The following is a 21,623-nucleotide window of genomic DNA, read 5'->3' on the forward strand; positions in this document are numbered from 1 at the left end:
TTAAAGTCGACCTTGAAACGTGTGAATAACCCACCAATTGTTGGTAAACGAATTCCAGCAGCAGCACCTACTTTTTGCAGAAGACAGAAGTTCTTCAACAAATGTTAAAATCTTACAGGAACATATACTGTTGCAAAATCCTTTTTACTGCCATGTTAACGGTTTTAAGTATTTTACTATTGTTTCAAAATCTCAAACCTCTCATTGGTTTGATTAACACAACGGTAACGTTCTTATTAAACAGAAAATTACTACACATTTTCACGTTCATTTTTAACACTTTTATATCCATTTAATATTAAGTACAAAAATAAAATAATTAAAAATATTTATTTTTTACAAAAAAAATATAAAATAATATCAAATAAATGTAAAAAATTTATGTGTCAAAGTATATTTTTTTAGCAAATATTTTTGTTTTTTCTAAATTTTGCTTAAAGCATATTTAATCTTTTGCTTGAAACATGCAAAGTATGCAGAGAAAACGCATTGAGAGTTTGGTGATGTGCATTTATAAGTAGTTTTAATTTTTAATTAGAGAAAATAATATTTTTAATGAATTTAAATACTTCTTCCATCGGTTGTATCGACGACATCGATTATATCGATATGAAATAAATTTGCAGGTTAGCCTCTGAAGAAAGGTTAGCATCCCAATGCCGTAAAGTTGAAAGGTGAAGACAAAGTTGTTGAGTGTTATTACATGCAGGGGTTGATCGTTCTTTTCAATGCAAACAAAGAAAGAAGGATAGGAAGGAGATGCTTCTGCGCTGCTACAAAATGTAATTGGGAGTTCCTTCGGTGCTCTTACAGAATCTAATTGGGCGTTCAATCGGTGCTGCCACAAAATCCGTAATTGGGCGTTCTTGCGGTGCTTCTTGAATTCACGTGGATGCAATGCATGTTGTGTGGCATTATTTTAGATGAGAGTCAAACTGCAACTGTACCACAATATCGCCTCGTCACTCAGCCCAATGTCGATCACCCACTCTTCATTCTTGCTGATTTCACCCTCACATCCTCCTCCACCTCTCCAACTTCAAAATGCTAAGATGAGTACTGTCCACCGTTTTTCCCATGCGCTGCGTCGCAGCCAAGCAAGTCACGAAAACGGCGTTATGTTTCTTATTCGCCGGAAACCTGAAAATTATTACGGTTTCGAGATCGTGGAGTCTCTCACCGGCGATCACGAGGAGGTCATCGGCGATCACGTGTTTGAGGATGCCGGAAATCCACCTCGCTGGATCGATTTTACGAGAGGCGCGGAGGAAGATCACGGGATATGCGACAAAGGAAGTGGATATGAAATGCTGCTTTCTGTGATTCGCCGTTGTTTGAATCTGGAGTTGGAATCTTCGGGATTTGACGACCATAGTTAGAATTGTGGTTTGACTATAATCTTAAGTAATGCCAGATGGCATCTTTTGATTGGAGAAGGTATCAAAAGGAGCACCCATGAAGTCCAATGTAATTTGTTATCAAGATCTTTAATTCTTAGCAATTGAATTATTTTAATCGTATGGTACGAAATAAAGGAGTGACTTATTATTAATTTAGACACAATCAAATCAGCAAAATTGAAATTCGCTAACGATAAAACCTTACGTACTGAAAATTTTGGTAACGTTATAATTAAATGGAAGGAAGGCAAAACTATACTCGGGAAGAATGTGCAAGTTGTGCATGGTATGCATTGTGTTCACACGAATAGTAAGCAGGTTTTAAAAAAACGACTTCATCAAAAGAAGTTGTGTATTCCTTATATGAGAATCTAGCATATCTAAAAAGTTCAAGGATGAAGTCGTCTATTTCCACACAATTTCAATCTTGAAGTAGCATACTCCCACATGACTTCAACTTAACCTAATTGGTTATCAATTCTCATAATCGATTTACAGTTTTTTAGAGTGTTTGTTTGCTCAGATTCATTGCGTGGATGGATTTACCAAAACAGATTTGCAAGATTAGGGTGTGTTCACTTTTAACGGTTTGTGAGTGAGTAAAGGAGAGGAATTGCGAGATGCTATCTCACCAAAACGAAGAGATTTGTGAGGATAGAATAATTTTTTTATCGTAATATTCCTAATATGTTTAGATGTAATGAATTTGAACTATTTCTGTAATGAGTTACTTTCATCCTGTAATTTGTTGACCCTCTCACACTTCTATATGTACATGTTATATCATATAATAATATTATTATTATTGTATAATAATGAGATTATATTAATATAATAGTAATAATAATATTAAATAATAATATATTCTTTTTAATTACAAAATACAACAATAATCTTATATTTTAACTTTTTTTTAATATTTATGAAAAATTTATCCAAAGAATTTATAAATTTTATATTTCTCCATTTTATTATAATCTACATGTCGCTTCTCTATTTTAATTATTTATTAATTTTTTTATTCTACTATTCCAAATAATTTTTATCAAAAAATATTATTTTATATTAATATTATCATCAATGACAATTTGATAATCTTCGTTATATATCTATTAAAACATTTTTAAAATTTTTTAAATCAATTAAATCATACATAAACTTTACCTCTAAATTAACTCTCGATCATTTCTAAATACATTAAAACAAATAACACAATTTATTCTCAGATACCTTCGTATCTTTTCACTCTCTCTTCCTCATGTTATCTCTTTGAAGTGAACACACCATTCATAATTAATTATAACGCGTTTAGATATGTTAAATATGAAGTTGTCTAAACAATATATAACTTCTTCATATGCAATCGTGTGAGACTACACAACCTGTCTATTTTTGTAATTTTTTAAAATATGCTTATTCTCGTAAAAAGTCTCAGTAAAGAGTAACCTAAAAAACTCTCTTAATTCACATTTGCTAATGAGATCATTAGATATATCACATATGGTGTATCACGATGTATTGTTTGTAAGTATTAGGGGTGGACAAACTGCACTATTTGCACTGCACTATAAATCTATTACAATTAACTATAAAATAGTTTAAAAAAACTGAACTGCACTAGAAAATAGTTCAATAAAACTGAACTAAACTATTTTTTAGTTCAGTTAACTACAAAACAATTCAGTTAACTACAATGCACCTTTTTCTAATAAATAAATGTGGTTTTGCACTAGTACAACTGTCAATGGCTAATCATCGATAGAGTTAAAAGAATTAGTTCAATTTGATTTTTTTTTAATAATTACAAACAAATAAATTAATATTCAATAACATCACAGCATTTAAAAAAATTAAATTATAAATCTATATAATTAGAATTAGTAAATAATTATAATAAAAAATTTAAAAAAATTAATGAAATATTATTGGTACTATTTTATCATATTATTAAAATTAAATTAATAACTATAATTATTTATCATTACTATTTATTATTAATTTAAAAATATAAAATGTCTAAAATTTGATTCTCATATTAAATATAGTTTAATTTAATAATATAAATTTGTTTATATATTATTTTATATAGATTAAAAACTTAATCTCTAAAAAATATTTCTGTTTATCTCTGTTTTGCGTTATTCGAAATATTTTTATTTTGACAATTATCTAGTTTAATATAAAAACTCTCATATTTCTTCTCTTCTCACCTTTTTCTGAATTCTCATATATATATATATATATATATATATATATATATATATATATATATATAATATTATATTTTATAATTATTTACATAAGTACTTTTATCTTTTTATTTTTACAATTATAGTTAATTTTATTAAGTTATAAAAATAATTACGAGTTTTTGAAATATAATTACAATATAATAAAATTTAGTTTTTTTAAAATATATAATTATTTTAGTATAAATTTAATAATATCATTTTATTTTAATAATTATTATAATAATAGTTAACTTTTTAAGAGACTTGAAAAAGAACATTTATATATATATATACACATATATATATATATATATATATATATATATATAATTTAGATTTTATTATATATATATATATATATATATATATATATATATATATATATATATATATATATATATATATATAAAAGTGACGTAAAAATTAATTAGAGATATATATATAATTCAGTTTTTATAAAAAGTAGTTTAGTTTTTATAGTGCAAAATAGTATAGATAATCCATAGTTTAGTATAATTTAGTTAATCATGCCCAGCCCTATCAATAAGTAATTAGAGATTAAAAAAAACAAACAAATGTAAATTTTGAAATAAACAAAAACTATTTAAACAAATTACAAAATACGAAAAAAATAAATAAAATTTCAAATTGAAAAATATCAAATATTAAAAAAATTAAAAATTAATAAAATTTTAAGAAATAAATTCAAAAGTATAAAAAAACCATAAATAAATACATAATAAATAATATTTAACCGTAAAACATAACATACAAATAATAGATACAAATATCATAAAATATATACAAAAATAAATATAAAATGTTATAAAAATATTTCGAACATATATTTTTAAAAAAATTTAATAGTATAAATAAATATCAAATAATATAAAAAATATTAAAAATATAAATAAAAATTAAAAATGTAAAAGAAATCAAATTAAAATATAATTAAACATAGCATAAGAAATAAAAAAATGAAAAAATAAGTATTTAAAAGTGAGATAAGATTAATACTACACGTAACTAGGTTGAGTTTTTCATAGAGTTATTCATCTAACTTACAGTTTTAGAACAAAATGAAGGTAGAAGTGATAGAAACTCACTAAACATAGTTCAGTTTTTAGTTAACTGCACTAGAAATATAATAAGTTCAGTTTTTCTAAACTGAACTAGACAATAGTATAATTAGTTTTTAGTTAAAATAGATTAGTTTTTTTTAGTTTTTTTTAGTATAAAATAGTACAGTTAACTATAGTTTAGTATAGTTAAGTTATTTTTGCCCAGCCCTAGTAAGTATTATTACACGTGGCTTTATGTGGGCCTTCTTGACATTATTTTATTAGGTGAAAACAAATATTTTGTGTCTTTTTTTTTTCTGTATGAGAATGAGTACATTTAATAAAAGTGATAAGTGAAATTTATAAAGTTTAAATTACTGGTTGAAAAGCAAGGTGACATATATCACTCAATGTATTGAGAAGTGATGATAATAGAAAGTATACCTTCAAGGAGTTCGAAGAATTCTATAAGAGGGTATCGAACATGAATTCACAACATCATACATTTCACAACAAATGGTTTTACATCGTGAAGATAGTTCCATCCCTTGTTATGTCTAAATCAAATAATATTATTATATTTACCCCAAAGAAACACAGAAGATACACTTTTTGATGTAAGTTATCACACACACACACACAAAAAAATATATATTTATCTTAATAGAAACGAGACAGATTAACACATTATTAACAATTAAACTAATAGCACAATGGCCAAATACACAACAAATTGGCTAAAATGTTCTAAATTTTGAAACAATCCTTGGATCACTCCCCCAAGTCCAAATGCAAGATCAATGGATTAAAGCTACCTTTAATGAGATTATTATTATTAAAAAAAATCACTGAGGATTTTCAATAAAGAACGACCTCTGATGGGACTGAACAAAAGTCTATTATTACATTTTACATGCAAAAAGAATAAAATGAATGTAGAGTTCTGAAACCTGACCTTACATACATTATTACATTTACATGCAAAGAATAATCTCCCACCCCTCTCAACAATATCAGGGAAATTTGGGAATATATATTTATAGCTAAAGCTAAATAAATTATATGTAGAAGTAATTAGATGGATCGGATGCATTTGCCGTGTCTTTACAAAGAATAGACCTAGCTTCAATCACTGAGCGAGGAGGCTCAATATCTTTGTCTTGCAACGCATTTCCTCGTAATCGTTGCATTTGAGAAGCAAAAGTATCATCCAATATCTACGAAGTGAAACAGTCCACGTCATACAATATACAACATACAATATTGCAATCGACACCATAAAAGACTATGCACATAATCTAATATTATTGACTTACCCCAAGTGCGTAGGACGAGCCGTTGTACCATATCCTGTTTTCTTTCCTTCCTTCCAGAAATTTCAAAATAATCTAGCACAAAAATGAATCAAAATAAATGAGATCCATGAAAATTCCGAACCAACAATGTAAAAAGAGATATACGAGTTTTAGTTGGATACCTCTCCCATCCTATCCCATAATCCACGACATACTGCTATAAAAATCTGGCTGGTAAAGACGTCATGCACGTTGGAGATGAAATCAATGAGTTGTGAGTTCAGCAACTGCATTCTTTCACGGACTTCTGCTTCTCCATCAGTTTCTGTTGTTTCCTCAAGAATCTTTTTCAGCCTTGTGTTTCGATTAGCTTGCATCTGAACAATTCAATTGCATCAAATGTAAATAAACATTAGAGGTTTCCTTTACAATAATTTTAAAATTTAGATTAAAGGAGTCTGAATGATTTTACATTGTTGACAACATTCCCTATTATTGCTTGCAAATAAGTTTTGTATTTGGTTCTCAATAGAACAGTTATTCCATTCATTTGCTCCCCAAACAGTGTCTTCTTATCACCCATGACAGGTAGACAGGAGGCCCATGAATTTAGGATGTCTTCCACTCTACAATGTAGGACATCAAGAATCCTCTTGAGGGTATTCAAGAATATTCCTAACTGTGGATAAAGCAAAATGTAAGAAAATATTTCAATATATAAACACATTATAGATAGACATCAGTAGACATCAGTCCTGCATGCTTTCTATTATGCCACAAAAGTTTGTGTGAGCTTAAAATTTTGAGTATTTAATCTGAGTGGGTTTTGGTATCTGGACAAAAGCAAGAATTCAGAAAACTTACTTGATTAGGAAGCAAATGAACACTAGCTGATTGTCTTCTAGCTATCTTTTGAACTTGCAAGTGAAGTCTCTTTGGTATGCTATCCTTTAAAGGAGTTAAGGTATCGCTGTATTGTTTCTCGAGGGATTTCACAATTGCCCTTTCAATGTTTGCAACAGCCTTACAGAGAGAAAAAGAGCAAGGACCACAAACTCAAGGATGTTAGGGATTACTTGTATGCATGAGAGCAGAGAGAGACACTAGAAAAAGATATCTTGAATGCTTATGGGTTAAAATAGAAATATGTCTAGTTTAGAACTTACATTTTCCAAATAAAGTGAGTATTGAGGCCATCTATTGATTACTACTTCATACTGGGTAAGGTTGTCTTTGATTTTCTCATACATTTCCTCAGCAAATGGGGAGGTGGAGTGATTTGTGGTTACTCCAGCCCATGGCACCTGTATCATATGTTTGTATTGGGGAGGTCAACTCATTTGTAGGTACAAGTATTTTGTTGTACATAAAACAACTGAAATGACAACTACCTTTTCTGCTTTACATAAATCTAGTAAACTAAGTTGCATATCCTGTATCCACACCATGATATAGTTGTGGAACAAATTTCTGGAGTCTACTCCTCCCTGTACGGGACTAAAAAGTGAAGAGAATTGCATGTCAGAAAGTATATTTTAACTTTTGGGAATCTATAGTATTTGTATTTGCATGTTACAAACCTTATATTCCATGACTCAAAATCCCGTTCAAAATCTGCAGCCGCAACTAGAAGCTCATTTACATGTGCCTGTGGACTCGATGGTGGCAACGCTGAAAGGAAAGCTCTCAGCCTTTTACACAACTCTGTGCTGTAAACTGCCGCTGTTATGTTTGTGAGATCAATTGAACTGAAAATTGAAAAATAGATCTAAGACAATCTGCGAACCAAAATTAAAATGTTCGGACAAAATAGACGTGGTAACAGGCGTAATGCTCTCGTATCCAGTAGGATAATAGATAAATATAATCCCTCGTTGTAATTTTATGCACTAGGAATTAAAAAGCCACTTGTTAGTCAGTTAACAGTATGAAAGGAGGCTGTTCCTGCGAAATACCTGGGAAATATATGCTGACCATGGATCGTATGCTGATTGTGGATCTTTATGTCTGCCTGAATTTCATTTCTTATAGAAACACAAAGATTCTTCATCTTCAAGTAGGCCGTTGAGATGGTAATGGTATCCATTTGGTAACATTCAGAGGTGCTTGACACAAATTCATCAGTCTCCATCATGTGTTTTCTACACCTTTTTTTTGCTGCAGTCTGTTGACAGTAAACACTTCATTTAGACTCAAACAAGGGAAAAAAGTTTTAGCATTCAAGATTGAAATTATGTTGAACAGGAGCACCATATGTCAGTTAATGGTGCAAAATTTAATTACCTGAAGATAGTTTCTTAGAATAGTTTGAGCATCTAGAGATAGTATATCATGAAGACTAGTGTAAACTTGAACGGCAGGATCCAAGGCTGGTGCCGCAGACTCAATTGATGGACCAAAATGATCTGTTAAGCCTGATGGCGAGTTTTCATCTAGCGATTTGTAATTCTCAAAAACAGTTGCTAGAAGACTTTCAATTTGAGTTTCACAGTCTGAAAGCATACTTCTCTGAGAAATAAATAGAGAAAATTGTTACACCATTATCCATTTCCAAAAATCATGAATTGCAAATTTGGTTAGACAGAAAAAGCATTAGTTATAAAAAATAACAGATTTCTCAGTAAAAGAAATACAAGCAATTACTCATTATACTTTTACGCATGTTTTCTGTTCATATAATTTTTCTTTTATGAAGTGCAAAAACTTGTATAGCAACAAGTATTAATGTGGTCTGAACTCTAAACAACAGAAGCTGGAACAACAGAAGTACATGACTTGGGAAGTATTACTACTGTGGGAAAGAGAGCAATATGTGACTTACCTCCTGCCTGGTCAAACTCCTCTCACTTCTGGCCTTTATTAGGGGTTCAAGCAATTCTCTCACAAGCTCTAGGCAGTCCTTGGTTGGAGTTGCCACATTCATCACATGTAATAGATATCTACAAGAAGACCACCGCAGGTAAGTGAAGAAAAATGAATTAAAAAAATAAACAAATCATATAGCAGAGTAAAGAATATAAAAAACCATTTCATTCCACATCTTTTAGGGCACCCAAATGAAATTGAAATACCTCAGCTTGGCATATGAATTAGAAACTCCATAATAGTCTGCAAATGCATCTAACAACCATTTCCAGTGTCCATTTATACGCAAGTTTCGGGAGTGAAAATGCTGCGCACTCATGGCGCCCTCCAATAATAAATCATAAGCTTGAGTTTCCACAACAGCCGCACTCTGCAGAAATGTAGAAACTGAGCAAATGGAAACACAAATCTATGCTCAGAACGGCATAGCCAGAAATGATACCTTGGTGTTTACTGGTCAAGTCTAAGATAAAATAATAATTTAGTCATGATGAGCCTTTTCTTTAAATAAATTAAAAATAAATACTTGGTACAATAAAATTATAATAGGTTTCTCTTTTAATACCAACAGATGATAAATTTGATTAAACACAGTTGATAAGTTTGATCCTCGTCATAATTAATCCAAGATAGAATCCAGTTATTAAAAATATTTCATCTACATGCTTGATAAACTGTTACTTCTTTGCCTTTATCCACAGATGTTAACTCGGAGGATCATCCTACATCAACTAACTGAAAAATTTCTACTGAAAAAAACAATATTTATGAAACTAATTTTTGGTAGACACAGAACCTTAATATGAGTGTTCTCCTTGCTCGTCATTGTGCTGCCGATAGACAGCTGGATCTTGCCAACACATTCACGTTCATCGTGATATACTGGCCACCACCTAATTCGGTCACTCTGCTCATTCAAGATAATTCATTATGTGAATGTGGAAGGTGCAGGGTCGAGGAGTAATATTTATGGACTATGAAAGGGTAGAATTCATACAGGATTATCACTGAGGGATGAAATTGGAATTCTTGCTTCACCATGGACTGCCTTTTTGGAATCTTGGACTTCTACAATTAAAGCATCCCCTTGGCTCAATGGGAAACTGAAATTACAAATCAGTGCAAGATTTTTATGATTATATTTCAACAATGGAAGAAATCAAGATGTGTGATTGTAACTTTTAGTTTCTCAAAGAATAAACAATGTAAATTGCCATCTTAAAAAGCAGGCTGTGTACCAGCAGATAATATTATTTTCAACACTTAAGATTGGTTTTTCATCAATTGTCTTCAACTATATCCTGCTAAAATGCATTTGGAAAACCTTCACTGACTTTAATGTTTCACTATTTTTTAAGAGCCTGACAGCAGATCAATCAGAAGAACATCTCCCAGTTGAAACATAAAATTAAAAATAAAAAACTTACAAGTCATGGTAATCTCCACTTCCAGGGCGCAAAAGAATTGCAGAAGATGGCTCTGATTCATTTTCTTCCGTTGTACTCTTAAGTTGGATTAAACAATGTAGTGGCTCTACAAGAATAAAGCAGACATCTTTTATTCATTCATTGTGTAATCACAGGATTGGTGTTAATGAAAAGAAATCTATAAATGTTTCAGTGAGATATGTCCCATCCCATATAAAGGTTAAAAGATTTCTAAACTATAAAATGAACTAACCTTCTGATGCCAGTGAGAAGGTGGCCGACTTCATAGAATTTATGCCAGTTTTCACAAGTGATGAAACATGCCGTACATATTCCACCCCAGCCTGCATGTAGTGTGATCCCCTCTGTGACTTTGTGATCTTAAGTTTTTGTCTAGGTATAATGCGGAGTTTCTTCACTGCAGTTTTCACATAGGATGTCATATTACGATATTCTCAAGTCGTTTGAAGGAGATCCAATGTTAATAAACATGATTACAAAAAAGTAAGTATTAAAATGTCTAAAAAAACGTCATTTCATACAATAACTTACAATTATAGTCCTACTTACATTCATAGTATTTGAAGGATAAAAATCTGTCGAGATTGTAAGATTACCTTCCACCCTGATTTTCCCTAAAACTTTCTTAATCTTCAGGGGAACTATTTGTTCTGAGTTTCTTGTATTTTTCCCTTCAGTTAGCTTTACACCTCGAGGTTGTAACAAAAACTCGTGCAATCTAAGGAAATCGTGAACTTTAATAAATGAAGGAAAGCAATAAATGAAAAAAGAAGTGCGCTTGTTAAACAATATGAAACCCACCCAAAGGCACCTCGGAGAGCCAGACATTCGTCTTTTAAAAACTCTGGAGCCTCAGTGCATCCTTTTGCCCATGCTTGTAGACATAAGCGTATGCAGGCGTCATAAGTGATAAGGGTTTGCCAGGCATATTGACTATTGCAGCTGCTGAGATAACATTCCATAAAAGAAAGTGGGATTTAAATGTGAATTTCAAAATGGCAATGTGAACTATATTTATTAAATTTAACTATGTCAGCAAAGTATTAATGTTGATTCAAAGTAAAAGATTGGGGGCACCTGTTGCTGTAATATTGTAAACGAGGGGTCTGTCTTTCTATGTCATCTGTTAAAGTATTGTCCAGTCTGCAGAGTTTAATATAGAAATACACGACAACAGGTTAGAGGAAGGAGAATTCCGAACAGATAAAAAGAGAGAAAGAGAAACAGAGATCGTTGCAGTGAGTGAAGGCAGAAATAACAACACCTTTCCCCAGGCTCAGTGGTTTTTGTAACAGTGTTGGGTTTTTGTTCAATTGAACTCTCACTTTTTGAGCCATCATAATCCACAGAGTCTCTTGATGGCCACGATGCACGGTCAGTTGGTTCATTCTTGACCGAGCTTTCTGAATCCCTCTCAATTGAAAAATCAGCATCAATGATGGGAGGAGCACTTGGAGTACCCAATCCGACGGCGTCATCAGGACGTTTCACATTGGAAAGGTGAAATTTCTTTCGAGACCGAACAGCGCCACCAACTGGAGTGAGTTTCCTTTGAACACATTTATTGAAACCGACTTCTCCGTCTGTGAATCTTCTGACACTGCATGGAACCTGAATGGTTAGGTTTTGATTGGATAAACCGGTCTTGAGAATTCCACAGCGCCCTTGCCCTTGGGGTTTAGATCCAAACAATTGTTCCTCGTCATAGTTGTGTGGAATTGGTGAGTCAGAGTAATCAAGGTTGCTGGGGGCAGATAGTTCTTCGTCGGAGTAGGCATCCTCCATGCTGACGTCGCTGTCGTCGTCGACATGGTGATCGCCGTAGCCAAATGCGAGGTTGCGCGGCTGTAACAAAGCTGAGTGAAACTTCAATGGAGGCAGAACAGGGGAATTGAGACTGTTGGCAGAATTCAAGATAGGAGATCTCGGGAATCGATCGCTGGTGCTGATTTTCTCGGCCAGAGGAGAGCGTATGAGAGAAGGAGGAGAATCTTCAACCTCAAGCTTTGGTTTGGATCCCTGTAGAAAACATTAATGTTGGAAAAAGGGTCATGGAATCCCTAAAACGAGTGACCAAAAAAGAAAGTGAAATAGTTGGAATCGCACAGAAGAAAAAAGAAGGAGAGTTACCTGATTGATCCATTGGATTGCGCTCTCGTCCAGACCTTCGGTAAACATGGCGAAGGTAAGAGAGAGAAAGAAAGAATGAATGAAAAGGAAACAGAGGAATAAGCGAAAAGCGAAAGGAGCGTGATTTAGAGACAGTAATGCAAGGAACCAGAGTGTAGTGTAGAACTAAAACAGGGGAACTCTCGTCACTGCCAACGGCTACTTTGAATTTTCAAACCTTTATTCCGTCATAGATCGTTCTTTATATTTTGTATAAAAATTATAGCACGTTTCCCTAAATAAACGAATGATTTCATACTAAAAATACCAATATTTTTTTAATTAATTCCAATATGTTTTTTAAATAATAAAAAGTCCTTAATTAGTAAAAACGAATGATAGCGCAGTTTTCTTAAGTTGTTAATTGACTCAGTAAAATTTACTGCCAATATAAAGTTCAAATAAAAAAATTATTCTGGTTATTCAAGAACCTTTTTCAACTACTTTATTATTTAAGCGTTTTATCTACCATTTACTAAATTCACTTAAAACCAATTATTCCCCTTTATTTTTATATATATATATATATATATATATATATATATATATATATATATATATATATATATATATATATATATATATATATATATACTTTTTTTTTCTTAGAAGAATTTTTGTAAGGAAGCATAAATTGTTATACAATATTTAACTTTGACTTAAATTAGTGTTATTACAATCGGTCATTTTGTCTAATTTTTTTTTAAATGAATTGGTTCACTAATTCATTTAATTACAACTTTTAAATAAAAAAATTACATTTTTTTATAATTTAAATTTAAATAATTTTACAATGTTAAAATCAAAAAATTAACATACAACTCAAAATGTAATTAAAAAACAAATCCAAAAATCGAATAAATAAGTTTATAATATTAATAACTTTTGTGTCGTTTATTCATTTATCATATTAGAGTTTTCAATAGATAAATGTATGACACTTTGCTTTGTTGAAACATTTTTTTTTATTCTCATGTTAACTAATAATAAATAATTAAATTAAACTTTGTGAGTTAGTGAGCAAACGACTCACTAAGTGAGTCGGGTTAAAAATTGACACATATAAAAAAATTTCATTTTTTTCAAATACAATCAAACTCAAACTTTTAATGAGTTAGGTTAATATGCAAATTCTAATATATTTTGACAATACTAACATAAATGCATGAAAATAAAGTTTGGAAGTTTTGAATGAAAAAAATATGCAAATTCTTTTTCTAATTTAATATTCGATATAATTTGTTTAAATGTAATATCTAGCCAAAATATACATTGATAAAATATAAACAAAAGTCTTATAATACACATAAAATACATTTATGGATAAGAAATTTTTTAGAATAATATTAAAAATAAATTCATGAGAGACTTATGTACGTTGACTCTATCTATATATACATATATATTTATTTTCAAGTTGGTGTTCTTCGAATTTGATAGAAAAATAAAAGATATGTAATTTTATCAAACTCGAGTTATTTCAACAAGTTTGATAATAAATTTGATGAACTGAAATTAGTTTTACCAAATATTATAAATTTGTAAAACGATTACAAAATACATAATTTATCAGAGTTAAGGCATAATTAATTCTACTAGTTAAGATAAGACATATTTAGCTATATAAAATGCAATAAATATTTTTTTTCTATTCGAATTATATAATGTGCTTTTTGAAGTCAATATTATAAGGATGTACAATCTCTTTTCAAATACATATTGTGAGAATTATCAGGGAAGTTTAATGTTACGTGTCTAATTTTGAGGATTAAATTTATATATTTTCTTAGAGAGGAAAAAGTCAAATAGGTAAACACATGTGTAATAAAACAAATTGTCTGCTTATGTAATACACCAATAACAAGACTCGGTTCTAAAGTTTATAACTATATTTTTTAGGGTTAAATATGTTTTTAGTCCCTAAACTATTGGTCGTTTCTGGTTTTCATCCCTCTTTCAAAATAAGATAAAATTTGGTCCTCATTCTTTTCGAAACGTTCGTTTTAGTCCTCGGAATTTTGGTTTTAGTCCTCGTTTGTTGCTAAATGAGGACCAAATTTTTAAACAGTGTTTAGTTTTCGAGGACTAAAACGAACGTTTCGAAAAGAATGAGGACCAAATTGTATCTTACTTTGAAACAGAAACGGTCAATAGTTTAGGGACTAAAAACATATTTAACCCCATTTTTTAATACTTTAAAATTTAAAGAAAAAAACAAATAACGATTTAAAAATTAAATTTAAAGTTTATTCGTATAAAAAAATCATCCCTTGATTGTTACCTTCCAAAATGGTTCTGTAAACTCAATCTAGTTAAACATTAGTTAGTAATATGCTAATTTCTCTTAAACTATAATTATTTATATATAAGTAATTTTCAAAGTATATTAAAAACTTTTCATCTTCGTAAGGAAAAGTTTATCAATGTTTAATATGTCAACAAATTCAAATAATGAGTTAATATTCGAGTTAATTAGGATTAAAAAATTATTATTTTTTAAATATAAGTTAAACTAAATTTAACCCATTTATGAGTTAAATATTATATTATTTTTTTGTATAATAATATTTGATTAAATATTTAAGTATTTGAATTAATTATTTTTTAATTCAAGTGATAACAAACCAATTCATACAGATCCATTATCATGACTATATATTAAATTTTGTACCACAATATCATAATTTGCATCCGTTTTAACTGATATATTTCAATTAAATTTTTTACTTTCCTATTTTCTTACTGACCTGAATACCAAGTGAACTTCCATTTAGTTCATGCTCATATATTAAATTTTATCCTGATTGTTAAAAATAAAAAATTCTTCCTCATTAATTATTCGATGGGATATGTATAAATTTCAATAACATCATAATTTAAAAACATTTTAGTTCAAATTAATCGATAGTATTATATATTTTGATTTAAATATATACTATAATTAAAAGTATAAACACTTCTTTTATCGTGCTAAAAAAATATTTCGACATTTTAATACTTATCAAATTTGATTAATAATAATATGAACAATTTATAAAATTTAATTGAAAAATATTATATTCACAAAGCAACAAACAATTTCTGTGAGATAAATGCCGTGTATAAAAAAATCACGCCATCTCAAGCGACGCTTGAAGTCTGTAAAAGGACTCTGTATGGTGGTTCTTGATATACCTTAAATACCTTTTTTATTTTAATTTATGCAGAAGAAATCTGCTAAAACTGATAATAATAATAATACTGAGAAAATGACATAAATTAATTTTTAAATGTGTTTTGATCTAAACAGTAAACATTGTTGTATTTTCTTGTTACCAGAGATAATGAAAAAAATAAAAATAATCACTGTCGTTTTGTCTTTAGACTACTGCTTAAATGGTTGAAGCATTCAAACGTATTGCAGAATTGGCAACCTATTCATTATCATTTCAGGGTTGTAAGATGCCAAAATGACTGGGTCAACCCTTAGGAATTTTGATGTATGAAAGTTCAAAGAGGTATCTAACCACCTACCCCAACACATAGAGGTATTCATTCACCAACCAAGCACTGGCCTTTACTTACTTAAAGCTTTGAAATTAAGATTCCTGTACAACTTTTGATCTCTGGCAGTGCTAGTTTCAGCAATTTGTAAACATGGCAAGCTTTATCCAACAAAAGGGTAGTATTGAAAGTGAGTTGAGTATGATCAACATAGACCCTCTTAACTGGGGTGAGGCAGCAGAATCACTTAAGGGTAGCCACTTGGAGGAGGTGAAAAGGATGGTGGGGGAGTACCGGAAGGCAGTGATCCATCTGGGTGGAGAGGAGAAACTTACTGTGTCAATGGTGGCTGCTGTTGCTAACCATTACTTACAGGCTAAGGTTGATCTCTCAGAGTCTGCAAGGGAAGGCGTTGAAGCCAGCTGCAAATGGGTCATGGATAACATCGACAAAGGCACTCCCATTTATGGTGTTACCACTGGTTTTGGTGCTTCCTCCAACAGGCAAACTCAAGAAGGCCTTGCTCTTCAGAAGGAAATGGTTAGGTGAGGATCATCTCTGCTTTCCTTGATTGATAATGTATATGTGAATATCCAACTTCATAGTCAAAACACTAATTGTTCTGAGTTTATCACTTTCAGCTAATGAAAAATTCATTTCATGTATAGACAAAATTGCATTAGAATTATATATAATTCTTCTTTTGGTTGATGTACTTGAGTTCTCGTATTGATTAAAGATAAGGACAATTTATAATATATAAGTAGGTGCAAACCTCATCTTAAAAAGCCAGTTTTGTAAGGTTAAGTTAGGTTTAAAGTTCACTTCTTAACATGGTATCAGAACCAGACTAGCGCCATCCTAGTGAGATTTATATGGATATATTGTTCCATCCACTATCGGGTCAATGTCGTTAAATCCATTAATGTCTAGTGTCACGTTTGATATATATATCTCGGCGTCAGGAAGGTATTGAAAGTCTCAATATATGGATGCTAATCTCACTTTACAAGCTGGTTTTATGGGATTGAGTTAGGCTTAAAATCGAATTCTTTTAATTAGGTTTAAAGTCCACCTCTTAACGGCTTATCCCTTTTCCTTTCCAGGTTTTTAAATTGCGCAATATTTGGCTACAAAACAGAGTTGTCTCATATACTGCCGAAATCAGCAACCAGAGCAGCAATGCTTGTGAGGGTTAATACCCTTCTTCAAGGGTATTCAGGAATTAGATTTGAAATCTTAGAAGCTATCACCAAACTCCTCAACAACAATGTCACCCCAGTCTTGCCGTTACGTGGTACACTTACTGCGTCTGGTGATCTAATTCCTCTGTCATACATTGTTGCATTGCTAACGGGTAGGCGAAACAGTAAAGCTGTTGGACCCTCTGGAGAGTCCCTCAATGCTAAGGAAGCTTTCCATTTAGCAGGTCTACAAGGTGGGTTCTTTGAGTTGAAGCCCAAAGAAGGTCTTGCTCTTGTAAATGGTACAGCCGTTGGGTCTGGCGTAGCTTCTATGGTGCTTTTTGAGGCAAACGTATTAGCTTTATTGGCGGAAGTTCTATCAGCAGTTTTTGCTGAAGTCATGCAGGGAAAGCCAGAATTTACACATCACCTTATACATAAGCTGAAGTACCACCCAGGTCAGATTGAAGCTGCCGCTATTATGGAACACATTCTAGATGGAAGCTCTTATGTCAAGAATGCTAAACTGCAACAGCCAGATCCATTGCAGAAGCCTAAAAAAGATCGTTATGCTCTTGTAACTTCTCCTCAATGGCTTGGTCCACAGATTGAAATCATCCGATTTTCGACCAAATCAATCGAAAGGGAAATAAACTCAGTAAATGACAATCCCTTGATTGATGTCACAAGGGATAAAGCTCTGAATGGTGGTAATTTCCAAGGCACCCCAATTGGAGTTTCAATGGATAATGCACGTTTAGCTGTTGCTTCAATTGGCAAACTCATCTTTGCGCAATTCACCGAACTAGACAATGATTTGTATAGTAATGGGCTACCATCAAACCTGTCCGTTGGTAGAAATCCAAGTCTGGATTATGGTTTTAAGGCATCTGAAGTTGCCATGGCTGCTTATTGTTCTGAACTTCAATATCTAGCAAATCCGGTAACTAGCCATGTGCAAAGTGCTGAGCAGCACAACCAAGATGTGAACTCTTTGGGCTTAATTTCGGCTCAGAAAACTGTCGAAGCCATAGAGATATTAAAGCTTATGTCTTCCACTTATCTGGTTGCACTCTGCCAAGCTATTGACTTGAGGCATTTGGAGGAAATTTTCAAGAACACTGTCAAGAATACTGTAAGCAGAGTTGCACTGAAAACATTAGTTACTGAAGACAAAGAAGAAATTAACCCATTTCGACTCTCTGAGGAAGAGTTGCTTAAAGTGGTCGATAGAGAATATGTACTTTCATACATTGATGATCCCTTAAATGTTCGGTACCCATTGATGGCAAAACTAAAGCAGGTACTTTATGAGCAAGCACACAGCAGTGTCATTAATGACAAGAATGTGAGTTTGTTGACTTTTGAGAAGATTGGAGCTTTTGAGGATGAATTGAAGTCTCTCTTGCCAAAGGAAATTGAAAGTGCAAGGGTGGCTTATGAGAATGGCAATCCAGCAATTCCAAACAGAATCAAGGAGTGCAGGTCATATCCACTGTACAAATTTGTGAGGGAGGAGTTGGAGATAGGGTTGCTCACAGGTGAAAAAGCTCTGTCACCAGATGAAGAATTTGAAAAAGTATATACAGCCATGTGTCAAGCAAAGATAATTGACCCAATTCTGGAATGTCTAGGAGATTGGAACGGGGTTCCCATCCCAATATAATGTTCCACAATAACTATTGTCATATGATTTACTCTTTTATTTTGAATAACTATGAGAAATTAATGTGTATTTCTCGCTTATCTATACGATTAAATGAAAAATAAATGTCATTAATTTTAATCGTATATGTATAGATATGTATAGATAACTAACGAAAACTATGGTTGATGAGAAATTCACTTTCGCAAACTTGAACTCAAACAATTCGAACTACCAAAAGCAGTAGAAATCTTGAAGAAAGCTAGAAGTATCCATTTAATTTTTCTTAATCAGTATTTGTTTGAATGAATAAGGAATGAGACCGTCCGTGCAACCATTGTATAAATGTTGATAAAAAAGAGAGGGAAAGGTTGATCTAGCCAGAGAAGAGATATCAGAAGCTGTAAAATGATTCTAATTGTTTTACATGTCATTTCTTAGAGTGGCACACCAAGGAACAAAATGTCCAGATGATGATGATGATACAGTACCAAAGAGCAAAGAGAGGATATAGAAAAGTGATTGAGTTTTGGTAACTGCGTACAACAACAACCGAGAGAGTAAAGAATATGTAACAACATATGATACATTCAGTGGAACTTGAGACTGGTCAGGATGTTGTTGTGAACAGGGTCAGCAAGATGATCTAGGAGGTTCTGGTATGGACCAACACCTGTCACAAGAGCTTGAACAAAGTAACCCAAGATTGCCAACATAGCCAACCTTCCATTCTTGACTTCCTTCAGCTTCAAATCCTTCAACGACTTCTCATCCTTGCCAAAACCAAGAGGGTTAAACAAAGGTCCTCCGGGGTATGCTGGATCACCGGAACCTCCAAGACCTTTTTCTAGTCCTAAGAAGTATTGTTTCCCCATAGACCCTGGTTTCGCCCAGTCTTGGAATCTTCTGTGCTCTGCAAATCCCATCAGTGCCAACTCAAACACAAAGAGCGTGTACGAGTCTGCCCAGTAGTTGTATGTTCCTGCAGGTGGGATCACACCGGTTCTGAACCATGGCAGTGCTGTCTCCTGAGGGATCAGACCAGCCTTGCCGAGAATTTCAGGTGCTATGGCACCAACTGCACCCAACATTGCATAACGACCATTGATGATCTCACCATACGCTAGCCATTTCGGCTCGATGAACCCTCCTGTTCCTTCAGGGTCTGAAAGTCCAAGAGGGTCAAATCCATAGTCACCAGGAAGGCTACAAACCAAATCATGCCAAACAAAGTCAATATTAATTCCACCACCTTCACATATACTATCTACTATTATTTCACTAAATTGGAGAACTTTATCAATGGTTGTTTGAAAAGTAGGATTTTTTTACCTGCCATCCAAGTAAGAAAGACTTTGCTTTGATGCAAACCATAAAGGTCTGTCTGCTCCTTGCTGAACACGAAAAGGAAGAAACTTTTGTAAGTAGAGATGCAGATGAAGAGAGAGAAGAAGAAAAAAGGAGTGAGAGAGGAAGAAACCTTGACAGGGGGAGTAGAAGCTGCCTTAACAATGAAGGAGGCTTTTCGGGAGAAGGCAAAGGGAGATTGGTGTGATCGTGGTCCGAGAGTCTGTCTGGCAGCCTCCGCTGAGAGGACAAGAGATGAAGATGATAGCAGAGCTTGTGCAGGCATGGTGGTTATACTACTCCTCCTTTGATGCGTTTGCAATTGGTGCAGCAAAAGAGAGTAATAGAAGTGAAGGTTAGGGATGAATGATATGTGTTTGCAACCACTAAAAAGCCAAAGGGGTGGAAGATATGGAGGAAGGTGAGCCACTACTACATTGGCCCGCATGTACGACCAGTATCCAACTCATGGTGGATATTGCATGGCGCAATGCAATGCACTCAAGATGAGATTATGATCTTGTTCTCCAACCAAGTGTGCACACGTAATCTGATGAATCGGATAAGGGTTGGATATTATTTCCTGTTTCCTATTTCCTCTGGATAACGTCTTCCCAAATTTTCAAGGATGAATCTTTTCCTCCATCTGATAATTTTAACATAGGCAACATGTCACAAAAATAAAACACCTAGGTTAGGATGTCTCTGCAACATTAAAATGTCAAAATAATTGTTTCTTTCTTCTTGGGGAATTCAAATTATTTCGAGATATTGTATTTATATAGTATAATAATTTATACAAAATTGTTGCTTCTGCTATCTCGTTTTTCATCTCATCATTCATTCACCTAACCATATGCTTCTCATTCTCTGTTGGTAAAAAAATAAAAATAAAAATCTGTTTTTCTCTTTTCTCCCTTACTATGAAATTAATTACGAATTTTGTTACCTTTTATATGTATGTTCTATTATAGATTTTAAAAAATTAATCAACTCATTTGATACACTAGGACCGAAAACTATGTATCACCAGTAAGGCCGATTTATTTTCAAAATAATAAATATTATTATCATGCTATATATGATGAATTTATATATTTTTATGTTAGCATGTAAGTATGTGACTCAGTGGGTAAATATATAAATTTCAAAAGTTTGAAAATTTGATATATTTAATAGTAAATTTTAAAATCTAAGATCAACTTTCCACCTTCAAGTAAGTAAACAAATCAAGAAAATGAAAGAACAATTAGACCAAATTTTTTAAGGAAAACACATTTTTATCGCAATTTGGTTCGGTTTTCATTTCTTATTAATATAAAAATTGAACCAAATCACTTATTATATTTATTTTTCTTTTGTATTTCTATATAAAATATGATTATCTTAACCAAAATCACGACTCAGTTTGATAGTCATAGTATATAATTTCATTTGTTGGATATTTTTTGGTTGTACTTCGTTTTGTTTTCTGTGACTCGATGGAGTGATTTAA

The 21,623-nt window shown here is 32.2% G+C and overlaps 3 protein-coding genes across 4 annotated transcripts; 1 reads left to right on the top strand and 2 right to left on the bottom strand.

Moving 5' to 3' along the window:
* Positions 1-5,493: 5,493 nt before the first annotated feature.
* Positions 5,494-12,620, bottom strand: LOC124835195 (portal protein). Of its 2 annotated transcripts, none has more exons than XM_088096896.1 (21): positions 12,431-12,620; positions 11,565-12,319; positions 11,378-11,443; positions 11,102-11,242; positions 10,897-11,018; positions 10,533-10,697; positions 10,280-10,385; positions 9,850-9,955; positions 9,649-9,759; positions 9,059-9,222; positions 8,809-8,926; positions 8,271-8,495; positions 7,943-8,151; positions 7,568-7,735; positions 7,379-7,484; positions 7,154-7,291; positions 6,852-7,010; positions 6,460-6,666; positions 6,170-6,364; positions 6,009-6,080; positions 5,494-5,909 (listed from the first exon to the last, which is right to left on the bottom strand). In XM_088096896.1, exons 1-21 carry the CDS (start codon positions 12,476-12,478, stop codon positions 5,751-5,753), a joined length of 3,540 nt encoding a protein of 1,179 aa, XP_087953022.1. In that variant the 5' UTR covers positions 12,479-12,620; the 3' UTR covers positions 5,494-5,750. The 2 variants fall into 2 exon arrangements, with proteins under 2 accessions (XP_087953022.1, XP_087953018.1); XM_088096892.1 differs by having other exon boundaries at positions 11,102-11,245.
* Positions 12,621-15,860: 3,240 nt separating this feature from the next.
* On the top strand, positions 15,861-18,882 carry LOC124835178 (phenylalanine ammonia-lyase class 3). The gene is made up of 2 exons (XM_047310075.2): positions 15,861-16,497; positions 17,059-18,882. Exons 1-2 carry the CDS (start codon positions 16,106-16,108, stop codon positions 18,800-18,802), a joined length of 2,136 nt encoding a protein of 711 aa, XP_047166031.1. The 5' UTR covers positions 15,861-16,105; the 3' UTR covers positions 18,803-18,882.
* A 308-nt stretch (positions 18,883-19,190) lies between these two features.
* On the bottom strand, positions 19,191-20,591 carry LHCA3 (PSI type III chlorophyll a/b-binding protein). The gene is made up of 3 exons (XM_047310076.2): positions 20,262-20,591; positions 20,114-20,175; positions 19,191-19,987 (listed from the first exon to the last, which is right to left on the bottom strand). Exons 1-3 carry the CDS (start codon positions 20,574-20,576, stop codon positions 19,372-19,374), a joined length of 993 nt encoding a protein of 330 aa, XP_047166032.2. The 5' UTR covers positions 20,577-20,591; the 3' UTR covers positions 19,191-19,371.
* Between the last annotated feature and the right edge of the window lie 1,032 nt (positions 20,592-21,623).

This window comes from Vigna umbellata, chromosome 1, assembly GCF_029865625.1.
Source record: "Vigna umbellata cultivar VRB3 chromosome 1, Vumbellata_1.0, whole genome shotgun sequence".
NCBI classification, from domain to species: domain Eukaryota; kingdom Viridiplantae; phylum Streptophyta; class Magnoliopsida; order Fabales; family Fabaceae; genus Vigna; species Vigna umbellata.